The sequence below is a fragment of the Poeciliopsis prolifica genome, unplaced genomic scaffold (genome assembly GCF_027474105.1).
Source record: "Poeciliopsis prolifica strain line A6 unplaced genomic scaffold, Auburn_PproV2 SCAFFOLD006, whole genome shotgun sequence".
NCBI classification, from domain to species: Eukaryota; Metazoa; Chordata; class Actinopteri; order Cyprinodontiformes; family Poeciliidae; genus Poeciliopsis; species Poeciliopsis prolifica.
The window spans coordinates 11883752-11905942 of record NW_026562381.1 but is presented as its reverse complement, the minus strand read 5'-3'; the positions used below and the strand labels follow the sequence as shown (position 1 = coordinate 11905942).

Below are 22191 nucleotides of genomic sequence, written 5' to 3'. Positions count from 1 at the left end.
TTTTCCCAGTTTTTATTTATTATGTATGTTCATCTGAGTTCTCCATTCATTTGTATCAGCCTCTTTTTATTTTCTCTTTCTCCTACTTTTTTCTTGCAGCCCTTCTTCCTTTGTTTCTTTCTCTTTCTTTTTCCTTCTAATTTTCTTTCTTTTCTTCCTTTCTTTCTATTTTCCATTCTTGCTTTTTTTCTTTCTTTGTCTTTCTATGTCTTCCTTTTTTGTTTCATCTATTCATTCTTTCTTTCGTTCTGTCCTTACATTCGTCCTTGTGTTTGTCTTCTGTTTCTTTTTGTCCTTGATTTTCATCTCGGTCCTGTCTTTCCTCGTCCTTCGTCCCTTTCTATTTTTCCTCATTTCTCTCATTTCCTCGTGTTGCTCCTTTAAGTCTTCCTCTCTTTACTTCATTTATTTTTCTTGTACTGTTTTATTCCTTCCTGTCGTTTTCTCCATCCATCCTTTCATTTAATCAGCTTCAATACTTTGGCATTATATATTTCAAAATGTATAAAAAAAGAGTAAGTACTGAGAACTCTGGAAAAGCTGGAAATTTCCCACAGGTACCTTGTCTATTGAAAACGTTTTTTTTCTCTTGTTTTCAGAGAATTGAAGAAATAATGAAGAGAACTAGAAAAGGGGACCAAGCTGACTTTAAGGTGAACTTTCAATTGATTAACACTCTGACATTCTGATCTCTGCATGATTGATCAGCTGCTGATCAGGTTGAATGATGTCTTGATTATTTCTGATTCAGAGAGATGACGATAAATACTCACATGAGAATGGAGATGAAGGCATGGATGAGATGAAAGGTGAAGCCAAAGGCAAGTGTGCCTCAACTTTCACAACAAAAAATATTTTTGCATTTAAATATGAGTGAAATTGAATCACATATGGAACCATTCATTCCTCAAACAGACGACGTTTCTGTGGACGATGACCAGGACGTTTTGTCCGCTGGAGATGCTGGGATGAAAAAAGATGGCAGCATGAACGGAAATCCAGAGACCGAAGACAAGGAGAACACCAACGGCACGACCGCTGACGACACGCAGGCAGGAAGGTGGGAAGTTAAAATGATTCCTCCTCATTTTAGTTTCTACAACTTGATGCATAAAATCGGAAATATTCACGTTGATCCTCTGACCCTTGACATCAAATTCAGCCATGGTTTGTAATGCTGTACAAAATAATACGTATTTTATAGTTTTGGCTTTCAACTTTTAAAATCTATATTCTCCAATTAGCGATTAATAGATTAGTAAATTAGTTGACGATGCTTTTGATAATCAGGTCATCACAGTTCATTTGATTATCCCACCCTAATTCCTCCTGATAATCATGGATTTTATTTGAAATCTCATCCAGATCTATAGATTTGTTTTAAGTCGTGTTGATCTGTGAAACTGTTTTTGTGGGTTTTCCAGACATCAGCAGAAATTTCAACAAGTTTATGTGTCAAGCTTATGCATTATCAGCCTGGCGGGCCACCAGGCTTCACTTGCCCTCCCACCAGGCTAAGCATTGTTTTTTATTATTAACAGTGAAATAGAACAAAGACAGGTTAAAAAGTTTCTTTGGTGAAACTATTGGAAGCGCAAAAGGCAACTCTGCACATTCAGTGAAACAGAAGCCAGGTGTCTTTTTTTTAGTTTACCAGGACTCTGTAACCACTTCCTGTTTTTAACGGTCAACACGCTACACAAGGTGACACGTCAAAAAATTTAGTTGCATGCTAAATTTTTTTATGTCTGCCTTTTATAAGACTTTGCATCTGGTTTTTAGGTGTTAATGTATAATAACTCTTACACTGAATCTTTCCAGATAATTCCGGTCTAGTCTCTAGTACACACATTTTAGGACAATTGAAATAAAACAAAACTAATTTACAAATAACAAGAGCTTGTTTTAAGTCAATAAGTCTGTAATATTGATGAAAATTTTCTTATTTCACTTGTAATGCAGGAAAAAACATAATGTTGTTTTAAGTGATATAATTAATATGAAGGAATTATTGACTTAAAATAAGCTCCTACATCTTGCTGACTTGTAAATTAGATTTATTTCAAGTCTACTAGGATATTTTTGGTCTAGTTAAAATTTGTACCTACTTATATTTTCAGATTTCTTGATAACTTTAAACATTTTTTAACTCAAAAACATGGCGGGCTGCCGGATGGCTGACCTAGCGACCCTAGCATCGGGTTCAGCAGGTTTTCTGGGGAAAACCATGTTAAATACGGCTCAGAAGTGAACTTAGAGCAGGATAGTTTGGGAAGGTTCGCAGGAGACTCGGCTGCCATTAATGGCTTTCTCCGACTCCAGTCCGGTTCCGACAAGCCGCCTCGTCGAGGGCTCAGAGTTCCTGAACGAGGAGGACTCCACCAAAGACGGCTTGGTGTCCAGCCTCAATGGGAAGCCCAACCAGTGGAGCTTCGAGGAGCTCATCGACACCAACGTACACGCTAAGACTCGGCCTCTCATTGAGTCCGAGGACCGCAACCAGGTTTTAATCCACTGTGACGGGAGCTCAGATGGGACCAGGGTGGCCTTTGAGGAGAAGGGAGCCCCCATCAGCACCCAGCACTCCTCCAATCAGCCCATCGAAGCCATGTCAGGTGAGGCTTCACGTCTCTGCTTTACAAACGCTGAGTTGGCGTAATCTCCCCGCTGGCTGAAGCTCTTCTCTCGTTTCGCCCCTGCAGAAATGTGATGCTGCGGGCGTCTCAGAAAAGCCTCTTTGTGTTGCACTCCGACCTTCCCTGAAAGAATCTTCTAGCCGTTCCAAACAGTTCCCACCTCTTCCTGCAGGAGGCGCACAAGACGAAATGGAAAGACCACCCCAAGTGCTGCAGTTGCTCCCCAAGCAACGAGGAAACAGATTGAATTAAATTAAAATATAATAAAACGCCACGCTTCAGGGAAATGTTTCATGTTCCTCGTCTTTCCTCTTCCTCTTGTGTTTAGTTTCAATTCCATTTTGTGTCAAAAACTTTTGTATTTTCTTTTTGTTAGGGGTGCGTTCTTATAATTTATTAAATTGTTTTTGCTTTATTATTGTAATTATTATGTTTAGTATTGTTTTCTCTCTTGTATGAGAATATTCCATGACACGTGAAAGTCAGGCCGTGTGAATTATATGATAAATATCTAAAGAAATGTTAATAATCATTGTTATTCCTGTCTGGGTTCGAGTGGAAAGCTTCGTTCTGCATGTGGTTCGTCTAAATTCACTTGACTGGCTGCTTTTTGCAGCACTCAGCTACATGTATGGCCTTACCTTTTATTTTAAGTGCTAAAATGCATAATTATTATGAAGCTCATGCACACACAGTTCAGCAACGTGACTCACTGACAAACACGAGATAAATCTGGCTTTGTTTTTTCCTTTTTCTCACACCGTCTTGTTTTCTCTTTTCTAGCCACTAGGGGGCGTCACAACCACAAAGGCGAAATATTTTGAGCCTGTTCATGTGGGTAGAACTAATGTTTACTAACGCCACTGTAATGGATCTGATTTTAGTCTCATATCTTTATCTTTGCATCCAACTGCAACAAAACTCGTTAAAGGGATAGTTTGGATTTTTTTATGTGATTGCATCTGTAATCTTTTTTATGTGGAGTGAATTACTGATAAAAAACTAAACATCAAAAATCCAAGGTATCTCTTCCTCCTCAGTTTCACGTTCTCACACCTGCTGCTACATCTGGTTAAATGCATTTCAGCTCTTTTGGTAGTGTAGAAAATGGCGGATTGTTTATATTTAAGTGTTATTATGTTTTGTACATAATCAGTATTAGGCGAGTGAAGCCATGTTTAGGACGGAGGCGGCTCAGGTTGTGGTTTCTTGGGGTCTTCTTATTGGTTACCGTTGTAGCTCGAGTGGTGCGCTGTGATTGGTTTAGCTCAGTTTGGCTCGTTTGTGTTAGAAAATCCTTTAACAAAAGCGACTTCATATTTCCTTAAATCTGAAGACAAAGAGCAGTTTTAATGTTGATCTAAAACATCTTTGGGCCATTTTGGCAACTTGTCTGACCTCTGACCTGAGTTGTTTTATACACAGATGTGGCATCGGCTCAGGTTTCAGCTCTCACTGTACTAAAGAGGAGCATTTTCACCAAACTAAATAATGTGGGTCAGACTTAATTTTTCTGTTTTCCTTCCTTTTTTTCATGAAATCCATAAAAATGCTAATATTCCTTTTGCTTGAATAATCCAGACTTGAGGTTTTGGGGACCTTGACGTTTGCCTTGTTCTCTTTGTACATGAAAATATTCTGGGTTTAAATTATTTGAGCTTTGATTAATAAGCTCAGTGAATGTTACAGAACCTCACCAAATTTCTAAGAGCCGCTCACTTCCAGCTTTCGCTTCATGAAGTCTCTGGGAAAACGCTCCACCCCATCTGATGACTTGTTACTGGGACGCTGCGATGTTTTGATATTTCTTCATATTTTACTCCCCATCAAATGTAGACCTGTTTATAGTCGCAGGTGTTCTTTGTTTCCCAAGTTTTGCCGCATTTCTAAATACTAAACTTAAAGCTCTTTGTCTTTAATATAATGTTTGGTAGAATAGAAAGGTGCCTTAGTTTGAGATGTACTGTTTTTATCTCACAGTTGACGGTGTCTTTACCTCGGCCTCGACAATCAGTCCACCCATTCAGGGCGACTCTGAATATAAATATTTCTCTGGAGGATTTGCTCTCAAGCCCTTGTTTGCAAATAAAATCTGTACTGTAAATATATCTAAAGAGAACAGATATGATACAGACTGTTAAAACAATAAAGTCTAAATGAAAATATTTCCATTGTGATTCTGTTTCTTGTGCCAAAGAAAAGACAAATGACGTCTATACATCCTTTATTTGTTTCCTTTAAGCCTCAAGTTTTAACTACGCAACAGGTTTATTATCCTACGATGGCGTTTAAGGGCTATTATTGATGGGAGAAAAAAGTAAATTTTTGCCAAAAACCTTTAAAATTGTTTAGATTAATCTCAGAAATTTTCTAGAAAAAAAACCCTAGAAATTTCTTGAGCTCCAAAAGTCAAAAATTTGCTACAAAAAAAAACTCAGCAATTTTTAGATTAATCAGAAATTTTCTAGAAAAGAAACTAGAAAAATTCTTTGCTTGAAAAAAAGAAAAATTGCTGGAAGAGTTGATTTTTGAGACAAATTTTCTAGGAAAACACTTATAAATGTCCAAGTTTCAAAAGGCAAACATTTTTTTTTACTTTTGGAGATTTTCAGTTTCAAAAATCTTTTTCACTTTTGAAACTCAGAAATTAAAAAAAAAATTAAAAATTCTAGAAATTTCATGTTTTAGAAATCTCAATTGTGAGATTAATCTGAAATTTCACAGTTTTTGGTAGAAATTTACCTTTTTTTTAATCCACAATGGCCCAAATACCTCGTGAGATTATTCAGCATGGATCACAAAGCCATGGCATATTTTATGTGCCAAAAAGTCTTAACATGTAACATTAATCAAAGCTGTTACGCTTGAGCAGCAACTGAATAAAAGCATTTAATCCAGAAACGATTCCTTTAAGGCACTAAAGTTGCATTAGAAGCACAAGGCAACAGAATCCCTAAAAACATCAGATTTTAATCCCACTTTGTAAATTCTGCTGCCATATTGGAGACAAACTCCAGAAACTGAGACATGTTGCATTGCTGAAGATTGGAAACTTTAGTGCAAAAGCAGAAACCTCGAGTCTCATCTGAATTCACCAAAAAACAACAAAAAAATCAGCATGCATCCTAATTCTGAAGTAATTCGGTGTGAGTCTCAAACTAAACTCAAAGCTGCAGAAGAGAATTAGGGCCACACAAAAATATCTGACTTCTTTTTTAAAAAGTTCCCTCAGAAATTCTCACTTTTAGAATCTCAGAAATGTTTTAGAAAAAAAAAACTGGGACATTTCTTGTGCTCTGAAAGTTGAAAATTTGTTTGAAATTTGCAAATTGTCTTTGCAATTCTAGTCTTAAAATTAAAATCTGTCAAATCTGTGACAGGCTTAATCTCATAAGAATATTTTTATATACTAACATAGTTAAACATTTAAGAATGTTTGGATATTTAGATTTTGACAAAATTATGAGACAAAATTCATTTTTCTCAGCGGCTCTAATTGTCTTCCATACAAATCGGTTTCCTCGGGAATCTTCTGTTTACAGCTTCTTGGCGCAGTCGGGGCAGTAGATTTGCTCTGCGTTGATGACGAAGCGCTTGTTGGCGAGGGACAGGGAGCATTTCTTGCAGGTGAAGCAATACTCGTGCCAGGAGAATCCCTCGTAGTTCACCACGTTGGTGCCATGACCGAACCCTGCAGAGCAGACACGGGTTGGCGTCAACTTCAGTTAACAGAAAAAATAAACACTGATGTTGTCGCTTTATATCCAGAAAGGAGCAGATTTGGGATCTTAAATCAGATTCCCAGTATGAACAACGGCGATCGTAAAAAGTTGATTCAGAGGAGCATATAGTGGGACAGATTGATGCATCCATGTATTTAGACTTATTTTAGTGATTTTACTGCCTTTATTTCTGACATCTGACTCAGATTTTATTACAATGGAAAAGAAAGACAAACGTGAACATAATGGTATCATAATATTTTGTTTTCCCAAATATTTCACCAGCCTGACTAAAGAAACTCAATTTTTATGTCGCGGAAAACTCTCCTACTTTTGATTTTCTAATTGTATTAAATGCAATAGTGTTGGTTTGAATTAAAGGAAATTTCAAAGTAAAGTTTTAGTTTGCACAGAGCACTTAATAAAAGTACCAAAACAGAATAAATTAGAGAATTTCTCTGGGATTCTCTATTTTCTTAATGATTGTTTTTGCCTCAGTGAGTTTTTCTGGACTGAAACAGCCTACAAAACAACATGATTTCTGTTTTTTAGTATTTAAAAAGCAGTTCAAGTTGCCCAAAATACAGAAATGTGATTTATTTTTTAAACATCAAAGTGGAATACTGTGAAAAGATGCAGTGAATTAATATTAATCTTTCTGCTGGCAAACTTACTCAGTTGAAATCAGGTTAGATTCAAACCCAATGTGTCTATTTCTTTTTTATTATTATTTTTAAATAAAGATCCGACCTGTGATTGGGTTCTTGCAGCCGTGGCACTTCTTGGCCACGTCGGTCTTGTAGCAGTCCACACAGTAAACGAGATCCTCGTGGGAGGTGAAGCGCGTCCCTGCCAGAGGTTTACGGCACGTCTCGCACACAAAGCACTCCGAGTGCCAGGGCTGGTCCTGGTAGCTGATCCCTCCAGAGGTGATGGGCTTTAAGAGCAGCATGCTGGTCACGACGCTGAGCTCAGAAAGCCTGAACAACAACAAACTGGCTTCATACCTGCTTGCACTTGAAGCATTTCTTGGCAAACTTCTTCTCGTGGCACGGAGCGCAGTAGATGTCATCGCCTCTGGCCAGGAAGCTGCGTGCGGATTGGCTGCTTGCACTCGAAGCAGGTGAAGCATTCGTCGTGCCACACCTTGTTCTTATACTCCACGTTCTGCGACCCTAAAGCACAAAACAGCGACTGCTGAAACTTTATGAAGTGCACTTGAAGAATTGAAGAGAATTACCTGCATTTTCACAACCTGACCAAAACAAAGATGTCTTTTGTTTTTGGACTCATTCTGTTCACTTTATGCATTTGAGCATGACTACACACTGGACATCCTTAAATATAATTAAAACTAAAATAATTAGGAGACAGGAGATGAAACGTGAGGCTAGGGGAAAGATGATGAAAAGCCCAAAGGTCATTGTCGATAAAGAAAAGAGTAAATTTTAACCCAAAAATTTCACATTAGTCTGAGAAATTTTCTAGAGGAAATCTTGGAAATTTTTTTAGAAAATTTCTGATTAGTCTTTAAATTTAAGGTTTCTTTTCCTTCAACTTTTCAATCTCAGAAATTTTCAAAATTTTTCTACAAAATGTTTTAGATTAATTTCAAAATATTTGTAATTTTTTCTCCGTTTTGTTTTGTTTTCTTATTCCTATGATGGCCCTAATAATACCCCATTGCATCATCCTCTTTCAACTGATCCAAGACAAGATTTCAGATTATTTTAAAGTATTTATACACCAACTACTTTTTAAATGTATATTTTTTATAGATTCAAGACGTTGGGATTAACTTTCTTTTGACACTTTTCCCAAAGATCTAGTTTAAACTGGTTATTTAGTGAAGTTTTTGTTGTCAGGCTTTATTTATTTTTAAGTAATAAATAAGAATAAATAAAAAAAATACCTGACAGAATGAGTTACTGGACTGAAAATGAATGAAAAGCAGCCAAAATCCAAAGAAAAACTTTCAAACACTAACAAAATGTTTACTTTATTCATTAATTTAACCTTAATTAGTTCAGGGAGTCTTTTCAAGCCCCATTCAATGTTATGTCCTCATTTATAACCATAAGACAAACATTATAAAAGTGGAGAAAACTACAATCTGACCCACCTGGCATCACCACCTTGTAGCAGCCCTGGCAGCGGTTGCCGTCCTCCCTGGAGCCGCACTTCCCACACATGATCTTGCCATCGTCTCGGGCGCTAAACGGCTCGTTAGCCAGAGGCTTGTAGCATTTGGCGCATCGGAAACAATCCTCATGCCAATGGCGGTTCTTATGGTGGAGCTCCTAAACACACAAAAGGAGGTGTGTAAGTTTAGAAAGCGTCCTGCAGATATCATCAAACTTTCACACTGCAAAAACAAAACATATTATAGTGCAAATGTCTCTGGACACTTGAATTAAAACAAAACTAACATCCACCACATAGAAGCTTGTTTTAAGTAAACAATTTCCTAATATTGATGAGAAACTAAACATTTTTCCCATATGTGAAATAATCTCCTGTTTCCATCAACATTATCAGCCAAGTTCATTCATAAAGAACATTTCAACGACGAGGCAGTTCAAAGTGCTTTATGTCACTAAAACACAGCAATAAAAAGTCACAAAAACAACATGAGAAACTAATTACATTTTGAAATGTGTCAATAACAAAATCAGGAATTTTTTACTCCAAACAAGCTTCTATATCCTGCCAAAAAGTTACTTGCAAGTTAGTTTTGTTTTATTTTAAGTTTACTGAGATAACAGGTTAATTTTAGCAACATATATAATAGAAAAATCTTCCTATAAATGAATAATCTGCCAGTGGAACATGCACTTTTTCATAAATATTAATATTGACTTAAAACAATCTGTTTCTTGTGAACTAGTTTTAATTCCACTGTTGTATTTGCACTGGAAATACTTTGTGTTTTTGCAGTGTATGTGACAGAGCATATTTGTGAAATAGATGATGATTTGATGGTTTTTAAGAGGTATTTACTCACCTTTGCTGGGATTCCTGTCAATAAAATCCAGCCTGTACTTTGACTGGGCCATTTTAATCACAGTTGGCTGAATTGATTTATTTCATGGTGGTATGTTTAGTGGTCAGCCACCAGCATTTCCCAGTATTTAGTTTCATCCACTTTGAGTTTTGTTTAATCAGAGAAAACAAAAATACTCCACAGTTCTCCATAAGTTTTAGGTGTTTTGCTCAATTTTATTTTAATTTATCAAGAAAATCTCAAAATAAACTTCATTCATATCAGCCTGTTCAATTTCAAATATCTCAACCATAAGCACCTGTTTGTTCACCTTCTTACCTTTGAGTCAGCTCCGATTGGGCGTTTGCACTCTGCACAGGTGTTGGCGCAGAGTTTGTCGAAGCACTTGGTGCAAACGTGCTTCTCGTCCTTCTTCACGTACTTCTTGCCGTGCAGGTTGTCGCGGCAGTAGTAGCAGTCGAAGCGATCAGTCATGGTGGAGGTGAGGTAACTCCTGGGGCCTAAAACAAAGACAGCGAAGGGTTAAGTCAAAATGGACAGAAGTCACTTATCATGCAAATTGTACTTAACAACAAATAAGTATAAAAAAGTCATTTCTTTCATTCTATCTCATAATTATGCATTTATTTGTGTTGGTCTGTCTGATAAAATCCAAATTAAATAAATTAAAGTTTGTAGCTGCAGCATTTAAAGGGTATTAATACTTTATCAAGACCCACAAACTTTACTCAAGTAAAAGTAAAAAATTAGCCATCCAATAAATTACTTAAGTGTAAAAGAGTAGCTGATCAAAACATTAATCATTTATTATCCAAAAATTACCGTGGACCAAAGTATGCAGTTATGTGGAAATTTTGGCATTTTAAGGATGAAAATTACAATAATTCATATGAGTAACAAAAAATAACAAAATGTTTACAAATCAGTTTATTTAAATGAAAGACTTGTGAAACTTTAACAAAAACTGCAGCTCTGTGTGTTTGTGAATTATTTGTTAAAACATAATTGTTTTGTCATTCAGTGGGTAGAAAATCTAGAAATTGTATTTAATTAGTTCATAATAAAAGTACTCAAGTAAGAATAAAAAAGTATTTAGTAAAGTACATAATCAACAAGACCAAAATATAAAGTGGAAATTTTAGTATTTTAAGGGGTAAAAATTCAAATAAGTAACAAAAATAATGAAATCTGGCAAAATATTATTTTCCAAATCAGTTTCTTCCAATATAAAATAGTTTAAACTTTAACAAAAACGAGTAAAAACATTCAAGTGTAACCAAGTAAATGTAAGTATTTACTACTGAACTCTGTAAGTCTCTAAGTTATGAGAATGACTTGTTGAAGTGAAACCAGGGGTTGAGGCTTAATGAGGACCGGGTGTTGAGGACCGGGTGTTGAGGACCGGGTGTTGAGGACCGCGTGTTGAGGACCGGGTGTTGAGGACCGCGTGTTGATGACTGTTGAGGACTGGGTGTTGAGGACCGCGTGTTGAGGACCGCGTGTTGAGGACCGGGTGTTGAGGACCGGGTGTTGATGACCGTGTGTTGAGGACCGCGTGTTGAGGACCGCGTGTTGAGGACCGCGTGTTGAGGACCGCGTGTTGAGGACCGCGTGCTGAGGACCGGGTGTTGATGACCGCGTGTTGAGGACCGGGTGTTGAGGACCGCGTGTTGAGGACCGCGTGTTGAGGACCGCGTGTTGAGGACCGCGTGCTGAGGACGGGTGTTGAGGACCGGGTGTTGAGGACCGCGTGTTGAGGACCGTGTGTTGAGGACCGGGTGTTGAGGACCGTGTGTTGAGGACTGGGTGTTGAGGGCCGCGTGTTGAGGACCGCGTGTTGAGGACCGGGTGTTGAGGACCGGGTGTTGAGGACCGTGTGTTGAGGACCGGGTGTTGAGGACCGTGTGTTGAGGACCGCGTGTTGAGGACCGCGTGTTGAGGACCGCGTGTTGAGGACCGGGTGTTGAGGACCGGGTGTTGAGGACCGCGTGTTGAGGACCGCGTGTTGAGGACCGGGTGTTGAGGACCGTGTGTTGAGGACCGGGTGTTGAGGACCGTGTGTTGAGGACCGGGTGTTGAGGACCGCGTGTTGAGGACCGCGTGTTGAGGACCGCGTGTTGAGGACCGGGTGTTGAGGACCGGGTGTTGATGACCGCGTGTTGAGGACCGCGTGTTGAGGACCGGGTGTTGAGGACCGGGTGTTGATGACCGTGTGTTGAGGACCGCGTGTTGAGGACCGCGTGTTGAGGACCGCGTGTTGAGGACCGCGTGTTGAGGACCGCGTGTTGAGGACCGCGTGCTGAGGACCGGGTGTTGAGGACGCGTGTTGAGGACCGGGTGTTGAGGACAGTGTGTTGAGGACCGGGTGTTGAGGACCGTGTGTTGAGGACCGCGTGTTGAGGACCGTGTGTTGAGGACCGGGTGTTGAGGACTGCGTGTTGAGGACCGCGTGTTGAGGACCGCGTGTTGAGGACCGCGTGTTGAGGACCGGGTGTTGAGGACCGCGTGTTGAGGACCGGGTGTTGAGGACCGCGTGTTGAGGACCGCGCGTTGAGGACCATGTGTTGAGGACCGCGTGTTGAGGACCGTGTGTTGAGGACCTCGTGTTGAGGACCGTGTGTTGAGGACCATGTGTTGAGGACCGGGTGTTGAGGACCACGTGTTGAGGACCGGGTGTTGAGGACCGGGTGTTGAGGACCATGTGTTGAGGACCATGTGTTGATGACCGGGTGTTGAGGACCGGGTGTTGAGGACCGCGTGTTGAGGACCGCGTGTTGAGGACCGCGTGTTGAGGACTGCGTGTTGAGGACTGGGTGTTGAGGACCATGTGTTGAGGACCATGTGTTGAGGACCGGGTGTTGAGGACCGGGTGTTGAGGACCATGTGTTGAGGACGGGTGTTGAGGACCGCATGTTGAGGACCGCGTGTTGAGGACCGCGTGTTGAGGACCGCGTGTTGAGGACCGGGTGTTGAGGACCGGGTGTTGAGGACCGCGTGTTGAGGACCGCGTATTGAGGACCGTGTGTTGAGGACCGCGTGTTGAGGACCGCGTGTTGAGGACCGCGTGTTGAGGACCGCGTGTTGAGGACCGTGTGTTGAGGACCGCGTGTTGAGGACCGCGTGTTGAGGACCGCGTGTTGAGGACCGCGTGTTGAGGACCGGGTGTTGAGGACCGCGTGTTGAGGACCGCGTGTTGAGGACCGTGTGTTGAGGACCGCGTGTTGAGGACCGTGTGTTGAGGACCGCGTGTTGAGGACCATGTGTTGAGGACCGCGTGTTGAGGACCGCGTGTTGAGGACCGGGTGTTGAGGACCGGGTGTTGAGGACCGGGTGTTGAGGACCGCGTGTTGAGGACCGCGTATTGAGGACCGTGTGTTGAGGACCGCGTGTTGAGGACCGTGTGTTGAGGACCGCGTGTTGAGGACCGCGTGTTGAGGACCGCGTGTTGAGGACCGCGTGTTGAGGACCGCGTGTTGAGGACCGCGTGTTGAGGACCGCGTGTTGAGGACCGGGTGTTGAGGACCGCGTATTGAGGACCGTGTGTTGAGGACCGCGTGTTGAGGACCGCGTGTTGAGGACCGCGTGTTGAGGACCGTGTGTTGAGGACCGGGTGTTGAGGACCGCATGTTGAGGACCGCGTGTTGAGGACCGCGTGTTGAGGACCGCGTGTTGAGGACCGCGTGTTGAGGACCGTGTGTTGAGGACCGGGTGTTGAGGACCGCGTGTTGAGGACCGCGTGTTGAGGACCGGGTGTTGAGGACCGCGTGTTGAGGACCGGGTGTTGAGGACCGGGTGTTGAGGACCGGGTGTTGAGGACCGGGTGTTGAGGACCGGGTGTTGAGGACCGCGTGTTGAGGACCGCGTGTTGAGGACCGTGTGTTGAGGACCGGGTGTTGAGGACCATGTGTTGAGGACCGTGTGTTGAGGACGGGTGTTGAGGACCATGTGTTGAGGACCGCGTGTTGAGGACCGCGTGTTGAGGACCGCGTGTTGAGGACCGCGTGTTGAGGACCGTGTGTTGAGGACCGTGTGTTGAGGACCGGGTGTTGAGGACCGCGTGTTGAGGACCGCGTGTTGAGGACGCGTGTTGAGGACCGGGTGTTGAGGACCGCGTGTTGAGGACCGCGTGTTGAGGACCGCATGTTGAGGACCGCGTGTTGAGGACCGGGTGTTGAGGACCGCGTATTGAGGACCGTGTGTTGAGGACGCGTGTGAGGACCGTGTGTTGAGGACCGCGTGTTGAGGACCGTGTGTTGAGGACCGGGTGTTGAGGACGCATGTTGAGGACCGTGTGTTGAGGACCGCGTGTTGAGGACCGCGTGTTGAGGACGCGTGTTGAGGACCGCGTGTTGAGGACCGTGTGTTGAGGACCGGGTGTTGAGGACCATGTGTTGAGGACCGGGTGTTGAGGACCGCATGTTGAGGACCGTGTGTTGAGGACCGCGTGTTGAGGACCGCGTGTTGAGGACCGCGTGTTGAGGACCGGGTGTTGAGGACCGTGTGTTGAGGACCATGTGTTGAGGACCGCGTGTTGAGGACCGCGTGTTGAGGACCGTGTGTTGAGGACCGGGTGTTGAGGACCATGTGTTGAGGACCGGGTGTTGAGGACCGCGTGTGTTGAGGACCGCGTGTTGAGGACCGCGTGTTGAGGACCGTGTGTTGAGGACCGTGTGTTGAGGACCGCGTGTTGAGGACCGCGTGTTGAGGACCGGGTGTTGAGGACCGGGTGTTGAGGACCGGGTGTTGAGGACCGCGTGTTGAGGACCGCGTGTTGAGGACCGCGTGTTGAGGACCGTGTGTTGAGGACCGCGTGTTGAGGACCGTGTGTTGAGGACCGCGTGTTGAGGACCGCGTGTTGAGGACCGCGTGTTGAGGACCGGGTGTTGAGGACCGGGTGTTGAGGACCGCGTGTTGAGGACCGCGTGTTGAGGACCGCGTGTTGAGGACCGCGTGTTGAGGACCGTGTGTTGAGGACCACGTGTTGAGGACCATGTGTTGAGGACCGCGTGTTGAGGACCGCGTGTTGAGGCGGGTGTTGAGGACCGGGTGTTGAGGACCGTGTGTTGAGGACCGTGTTGAGGACCGCGTGTTGAGGACCGCGTGTTGAGGACCGCGTGTTGAGGACCGGGTGTTGAGGACCGCGTGTTGAGGACCGCGTGTTGAGGACCGGGTGTTGAGGACCGGGTGTTGAGGACCGGTGTTGAGGACCATGTGTTGAGGACCGGGTGTTGAGGACCGTGTTGAGGACCGTGTGTTGAGGACCGCGTGTTGAGGACCGCGTGTTGAGGACCGGGTGTTGAGGACCGCGTGTTGAGGACCGTGTGTTGAGGACCGCGTGTTGAGGACCGCGTGTTGAGGACCGTGTGTTGAGGACCGCGTGTTGAGGACCGCGTGTTGAGGACCGCGTGTTGAGGACCGCGTGTTGAGGACCGGGTGTTGAGGACCGCGTGTTGAGGACCGGTGTTGAGGACCGCGTGTTGAGGACCTGTGTTGAGGACCGGTGTTGAGGACCGCGTGTGAGGACCGTGTTGAGGACCGTGTTGAGGACCGCGTGTTGAGGACCGCGTGTTGAGGACCGGTGTTGAGGACCGGTGTTGAGGACCGGGTGTTGAGGACCGCGTGTTGAGGACCGCGTGTTGAGGACCGGTGTTGAGGACCGTGTGTTGAGGACCGCGTGTTGAGGACCGTGTGTTAGGACCGCGTGTTGAGGACCGCGTGTTGAGGACCGCGTGTTGAGGACCGGGTGTTGAGGACCGGTGTTGAGGACCGCGTGTTGAGGACCGTGTGTTGAGGACCGGGTGTTGAGGACCATGTGTTGAGGACCGGGTGTTGAGGACCGGGTGTTGAGGACCAGGTGTTGAGGACCGCGTGTTGAGGACCGGTGTTGAGGACCCGTGTTGAGGACCGCGTGTTGAGGACCGCGTGTTGAGGACAGCGTGTTGAGGACCGCGTGTTGAGGACCGGGTGTTGAGGACCGGGTGTTGAGGACCGCGTGTTGAGGACCGCGTGTTGAGGACCGTGTGTTGAGGACCGCGTGTTGAGGACCGGGTGTTGAGGACCGGGTGTTGAGGACCATGTGTTGAGGACCGGGTGTTGAGGACCGCGTGTTCTCTCACGCAGGCATACCGAACTGATGACTGAGGTGCGAATGAGGTAAACCGGCTCACACAGACGGCTTCTTGTCCTGCGTTAATCTGACTTCCCCTGCAGAGCTCTGTCTGTTGGCTCGTTCTCCACGGACCTCCTCTGAACTCTGAACAACTCGGCTTATTCTTCGTTCTGCTTTCCAGCAGCTGCACCATTTTCTCCATCAGCTGATCGTTTCCTACAGCCGCAGATGTTTCGATCTGATGGCAATAACAGGAGCCAAGCAGAAAACAATGGGTGGAATGACGTTTTGTCCTAGTAACCATGGGGACGAGACAAATATTTACGAAGCTATTTTAATAGGATGCAGTAAACAGCCTCCTCCAGGAACGCAGTATGTCCCCTGTTGTGTGCGGACGGATGGATGGATGGGCGACGTTTTGGTGTAGCAATGTGCAGCTGTGCTGCAGGGATAACGAGTGGAGAGGGAAGCCAGAAATAACCCAACCTGTCCAACCAACTGAAGCTTCTGGGGAGCCGAGCCGCTCAGCGGATCTATTTAAAGAACCTCCCAAAGTGGGGAGAATGTGGAAAGGCCCGCAGGGGGATAAGCAGCTATTGTTGGCGCAGCTTTAATCTTTGTTGCAAACAGAGTCTGAGATGATATGCACTCACCGTCCGCTGAAGAGGATTATCGAAACTGTGTCCCTGTGGACAGACGACCTCTGCAGTGGAAAAGGTCACAGAGGGACCAGAGACCGGAGCCAGACCGATCACCAACTCAGCAGCCACATCTTGATTTATTATGTTTTTCTTTTTGTTTTTTGTTTTTTTTTTTTGCATGATTTGGTGATTTACACTGCAAATCATTAAATCTTACCAAGTATTTTTGGTTTAGTTTCTAGGTCAAACATCTTGACACACTTGAAATAAGATAAGATATAAAAGCTTCATGGATATTGTTCCAGTTCTGGCAGATTCATCACTTATAACCAGAGCATCCAAAACTTGCACTAAAATAAGAGCAGCACGACTTCAACATGTTTTAGTCAAGTAAAAGTTGAAGGGAGCCGTTCAAGGAATTATTCAATTAAGAGTGAAAAGTATTTTGTAAAATGTCTATTCAAGTACTGAGTAACTGATCAATCATTTAATATTTAAAAATTGCATCATCAGATGGACCAAAACATAAAGTCAAGTCAAATTTTGGTATTTTTAGGACGAAAATAACAATAATTTTTACAAGCAACAAAAAAATAACAAAATAAGGCAAAAGAAAATTTGCCCACATCAGTTTCTTTCAATAAAAAAACTTCTAAATCCAGAAATTGATTTCAAATGATTTATAATGAAGTTACTCAGGCAAAAGTAAAAGGTACAGTGTAAGTAGAAGGAATTTTTTTCCAAAAAAAGTGAGTCAAGTGAATGTAATTGAGTAAATATAATTAGACATTTTTCCATGTTTTTCCCATGTAATTTAATCACAAGTTATAGAAGCTTTTCAGACATGAAATAAATTAAAGAATGGCAGAATTGGAATTTTAAAAAGTCCAATTTTAAACATGAAAATGTTTTAGAGTATCTCAGGGCCACAACCTGAAAAGCTTTGCTTCCTTAAATTCTAATATTTTCAGAGTAATATATTTGTGACTCACTATTTACTGCATTTTATGAGAGTATTTTAAATGTATTAAAATTAATCTGAACTCCAGGTACTAAAAACTTTGTTCCTGTCAGGAACAATTTTTATTAAATGATGTTTTATGGTCAACTGCATGAACCTGCTGACTAGAAAATGCTTTTGTATAATTTTATGTGACGCTTGTGTGGCAGAAATAGTTTAAACCACATCATAAAAACGAGGAAACAACAGATTCAACAAGCAAAATCCTGCAGTGGTGTGAAAAATAAAACTATTTATTCAGCACCTGACAAGTTATTATCCTCCAGTAAAGAGAAACAGTTATATCTATATAATATAAAGTCAAATAATAGAATAAAATAAAACATTTCAAATATAGTAGAAATGACTGGGATGTTCAAGAAAAATAAATAAATGATGTTGATTTGGTTTTAGCTGATTATGCTTCTCTTTTAGGGAAACACAAATATAAAAAAAGAACACACCAAAAGTTCCCTTTTTTTGTTTAAAAATGTAATTTTTACCTGAATGCCTGTAGAAAGTCATGTTTGGTTCCAATCAGGAAGATTTTGAGGAGTTTTATGATCCACAGAGCATCGAACCGAGCAACCCTGAGCATCAGTGTGTTATGGAGGCCTGTTTATACCCCTCTGTGACCCAGACCACCGCTGACCCCTCATCCAAATCCAACCTTCACCTCTCCAGGCCTTTTTAGGATATGGATTAGAGAATATGGACGGAGGACAGATTGGGGGATATGTTTTGGATTCCAGAACGGTGATATGACGAGTTAAATAAAGATAGTCCCACTGCCCCAACATGAGACGTTTAGTGTTTATATCATGAACAAATGACATGATGAATCGGCTGCTTTCATAAAAGATGAATCACAGAACGAGTCAGGTTGGCTGGGGAACATTTACCCCCAAACATAAAGACTGCACCATAAAGGATCCATTTATTTTCAGATTTTCTGCAAAATATTGTGGATTTTTAGTTAGTTTAGTTTAACTTATGATTACTGAACTGATATTTAGTTAATTTGCCTTGAAATGAGCAGAAATAATTCAAAATTCCTCTTAGAAACGAACAAAACGGTCATTGTAACTGAAGTAAAGCAGTTGGGATTAAATCTGACATGTTTGTTGCTTTTTAAACAAATGGATAAAAATGTTTCCATTGTTGGCTTTAAAGATGAGAAACAGCACATCTTGCTTGCACTTCCTCAAGAAATTAGATTGGAGGAAATGAAGCGGCGCCTCGTCAGGCTGTAAGCCGCTGCAACAGAAGTCATGTTTACACAGCGGCAGGCCTGTTTCCACACGTGACCTTTTGCCCTGGACTTTCATGAGCCTCCATCGCCCTCCAAAGCCGGTCAGCAGGCAGATGACCTGAGCCAGATCGTGTCCGTCAGGAGAAGCAGTGACTCACCGCAGGCCTCCTCGCACACTGAGCCGTGTCAGCGCGCAGACATAAGGTCAGGGTTTGGCTGGCAGAGCGAGACGAGCCCAGATCTAAAATATGTGTGGACAAAAGGCCATGAGGGGAGCTCTATCAACACGCAAACCGTGTTTTTTCTTTGAAATTCTTCTTTTTAGAATCAGTAGAAACCCAAACAAAAGCAACGTGCATAAAAGCTGCTCTTCAATAATCAGCAAATGAAGCTTTATGAGCTGCAGCTCCATAAAAAATGAGACTTTTAGTGATTTTACTGTTCATAAGTAATGTTTGAGTGAAATGAACGTTGCTCTACTGACATCATGTCTCTGAAATTTTAAGCAAAACGTTAGTATTTATCTTAATGTTTCCCAGAGCTGCATAGAATAATATAATGTGGAAACGCCTCATGTCTAAGTATTAAAAGCCATTTGCTGCTTCTAACAAATCCCACTCCTGCCGCCTTCACTGTTTCAGTGTTACTTCAAAATTAATGACAGAAATATTATTCCAACCATTTTATTTTTAATCACCAAACATTCAAATTGAGTTGAAGTTTCTGCTTGTGCAGGAAACATCGGTTTATCTTGCGCTCAGTTTGCCTATTTAAGGCAGCGCCGGGCCGCTGCTGCTCTCCATTCATCAGCGTGGACGCCACCGAGGCGCACCCTCTTTCTTCCTCTCCGCTCCGTTTGCAATAAAAGAAAGAGTGATGGGACTGTCTCCTCAACAAAAGCGTCTCTCTGCCTGAGGAACAGCTGGCACGGAGCTGCCTCAGTCTGCTGCATCTAAAGCTCGCATTTGCTTTGAGTGGTTTATGAAATGACGACAGCTAAGGACTTCCTCTCTCTCTGCCATTAAAGTTTGGTTAATTCATCATACAGTCACGGACAAAGACTTTTAGGTTTTTAAAGGCTGGTGAGGTCATACTGGAGGCAGGCCAGAGACAGAGCCATAATCTCCCACTCGCCTAAATGACATCATGTAGTTGGTTTGGCAGCATCCCATGTAAAAACAGGGAGGGGACGAATGTTTTAACGGCTTAAAGCCACAAGTAGTACCTTTGGGCTCAGCAGGTTACACACATAAATACACTTAAAGGGTATTAAGATCAGAAATTAGGACACACTGGTGAATTTCAGCAAGAAATGTTCACATATCTGAGTCTAATCTCTGGAAAATAATGTGATTAATGTGTTTAAACAACAAAAATTAGCAATGTTTCACTTATTAAAAATGGATTTTAACAGAAAGGCATTTTCCAGCCGAGGAAAATGGTTGGATATCAACGTTACTCCTTCTGTTGAAATAATGACAATGACACAACTCTACCAGGCTCTGGACTGTCTGAGGAACATTTGCCACTCTTTGATTGCACTAATGAGATGTTTTACAAGTTTTTATCGTGTTTCAAGTAATAAAGATCTGGATTTTGGCTTTTCACAAGACTTTCCATCTTCATAATACGGTGAATTTTCTGAACTGCTGTCATGTTGCAGAATAAAGTTCCTCTTCCTTTTTTCCCAAATGATCTCACATTTTCCTCAAACACCCTCTGAAGCAGAAGATTTCATCATGGATTCTTTAGTTTATGTTAAACGTGTCCTGTGTTGTTTTGAATTAATCTGTGCAAAGTACTTTACTCCAGGTTTTTGTCTGCTTTGCCTCAGAAACATTTGAATTTGTCTCGTCTTTGATACATTTTGCACACCCCCATAAAAAGCACACAGCAGCATATTATGCAGACTTTGTTTGAAAGATGTAAAAGTGGTGCAGTTACTGGCACTGTTACCTTAAAGAAAGACGGTCCTGGGCTCAAATATCAATACATAGAACATCTGATAGAATATTCAGTATATTGGACAGCACAGAATTATGGGAGATGTAGGCAGAGGAAAGTTGTTAGCCACTCAAGCTCCTTCATGAAATCAACTAACATTAACACTTTTTGGTTACCAAGCAACTCGTTCATTCATTGTTGTGGAGTAACTGACGCAGCAGCAGTTTCAGGTTTAACCCCTTGACCTCAGAACTGCTTGAAAATAAACACACAGCAGCCGGGAGTGAAAACTGTGGATAGAACAGGAAAGGTCAAGCCACCGGTTTGGCAGTAGCTGCATCACATACTTAAAACAAAAAAAACTAATCAATAATTATCAAAACTGACAATTATCAATATTAACTGATATGAACCGTTTATATAGTGACATGTTTTTTCAGCCATTTTGTCCAGCTTTAAATTGTAGCAGGCTCCCCCTAGTGGCATGGAGTGATAAAACACTACATTGAACAACAATTGTTAAAGTTTTTTTTATTGAATTGGACTGAATTGAAGTTTAGTCAAGAACTTAAGGGACAAACTTTAATGAGCTGAGGAATGTGTTTATTTATTTGACAATAATAATTCTTATTTTGTGCATTTAAAAAAAAAAAGCAGGCAAGATTTTAGAATGGCTAAAATAATCCAAAGGAATAGCAGATATTTCTTTCTGCAGGTTAAATTTAGTCATATTCAATATAGCAAAAAAATAATAAAGAAATTTTTTTCTACATTCTTCCCAGATTATCATCTGGTCACCACTAAAAAACCTTCTGCAGGCTTTCTACTAAATATGCTTAAATCATGATATTTAGTAAAATGGTCTACTCAAGTATGAAGTATTGATCAAATTTCAGTTATTTAATATTGAAAATAACATAATCAAATGGACCAAGATATAAAATTAAGTGGAAATTTTGGCATTTTAAGGACCAAAATGACAATAATTCATATTAGCATCAAAATATAACAAAATCAGGCAAAAGAAAATGTCTCCAAATCAGTTTCTTTCAACAAAAGATTAAAAACTGCAGGTGTGTTTGGTGAATTTTTGGTTCCTCGCAGTGGGAAGAGAATCAGACATTTTACTCAAGTAAAAGCACCAACTCTTCATAAGAAATTGGCTCAAGTACAAAAATACTCCTAAAAGTACATTTATATATATAAAAAAAAAAGGTTACTCAAGTAAACTGAGTAAATGTAACTAACTCTGGTAACACCAGGCTGATTCTCTCTGCAGGAAATCATGTTGGAAATGTCCCTTTAGTAAGAAACCTTGTCCCAAAGTGAACCAAACAATATCATCATGATGAAATCCATCCATGCTGTCATGAAAACCGGACTGAGGGTCTAATTGATGATAATCCCGGCAGCAGTTTTCACTCACCTCTGCAGAAAGCGTCTGTCTCTTTGCGCCAGCCGCGATGCGTCCGCTCCGCTGGGTTTGGCGGAAAGGGTTCAAATGAGCGCACACTGCGCAGCTTTAAAGCTCGCAGCTAAAAAAAGAGAGAGAGAGAGAAAGGAAAAGAAAAAACTAGGCGAGCCGAACCCCTACAAACCCAATAAACAATGACCTCAACCAGGAATCTACAAGCACATACTTTAGTTCTCATTGGCTCTACAGGAACGGAAATCGGTGGAAAATAGTCATAATTTTTCTGCATCGATGGGAGCAGAGACTCAACATAGTTACAGCTCTGCTCTGCAGAAACATTCAGCTCTGACATAATTTATCTTGGCAGCACTTCAGCTGTTTACAGCTATTTAAAAAAATGGAGGGGATTTGTTAACCTGACACTTCCAGCCTCACTCGTCTCCTTCTTTGGTAAAGAAACCAAGATGAC

The 22191-nt window shown here is 42.3% G+C and overlaps 1 protein-coding gene and 1 pseudogene across 1 annotated transcript; one reads left to right on the top strand and one right to left on the bottom strand.

Moving 5' to 3' along the window:
• Window positions 1-4801, top strand: part of LOC129360366 (ensconsin-like) — a 29774-nt pseudogene extending 24973 nt beyond the window's left edge.
• Window positions 4802-4843: 42 nt separating this feature from the next.
• Window positions 4844-21975, bottom strand: LOC129360367 (four and a half LIM domains protein 1-like). Its single transcript, XM_055030538.1, is given in 8 exon segments — window positions 4844-6327; window positions 7109-7295; window positions 7366-7450; window positions 7452-7533; window positions 8481-8658; window positions 9681-9862; window positions 21735-21843; window positions 21949-21975. Coding segments are annotated over 8 exon segments (990 nt in total). The 5' UTR covers window positions 21961-21975; the 3' UTR covers window positions 4844-6172.
• Between the last annotated feature and the right edge of the window lie 216 nt (window positions 21976-22191).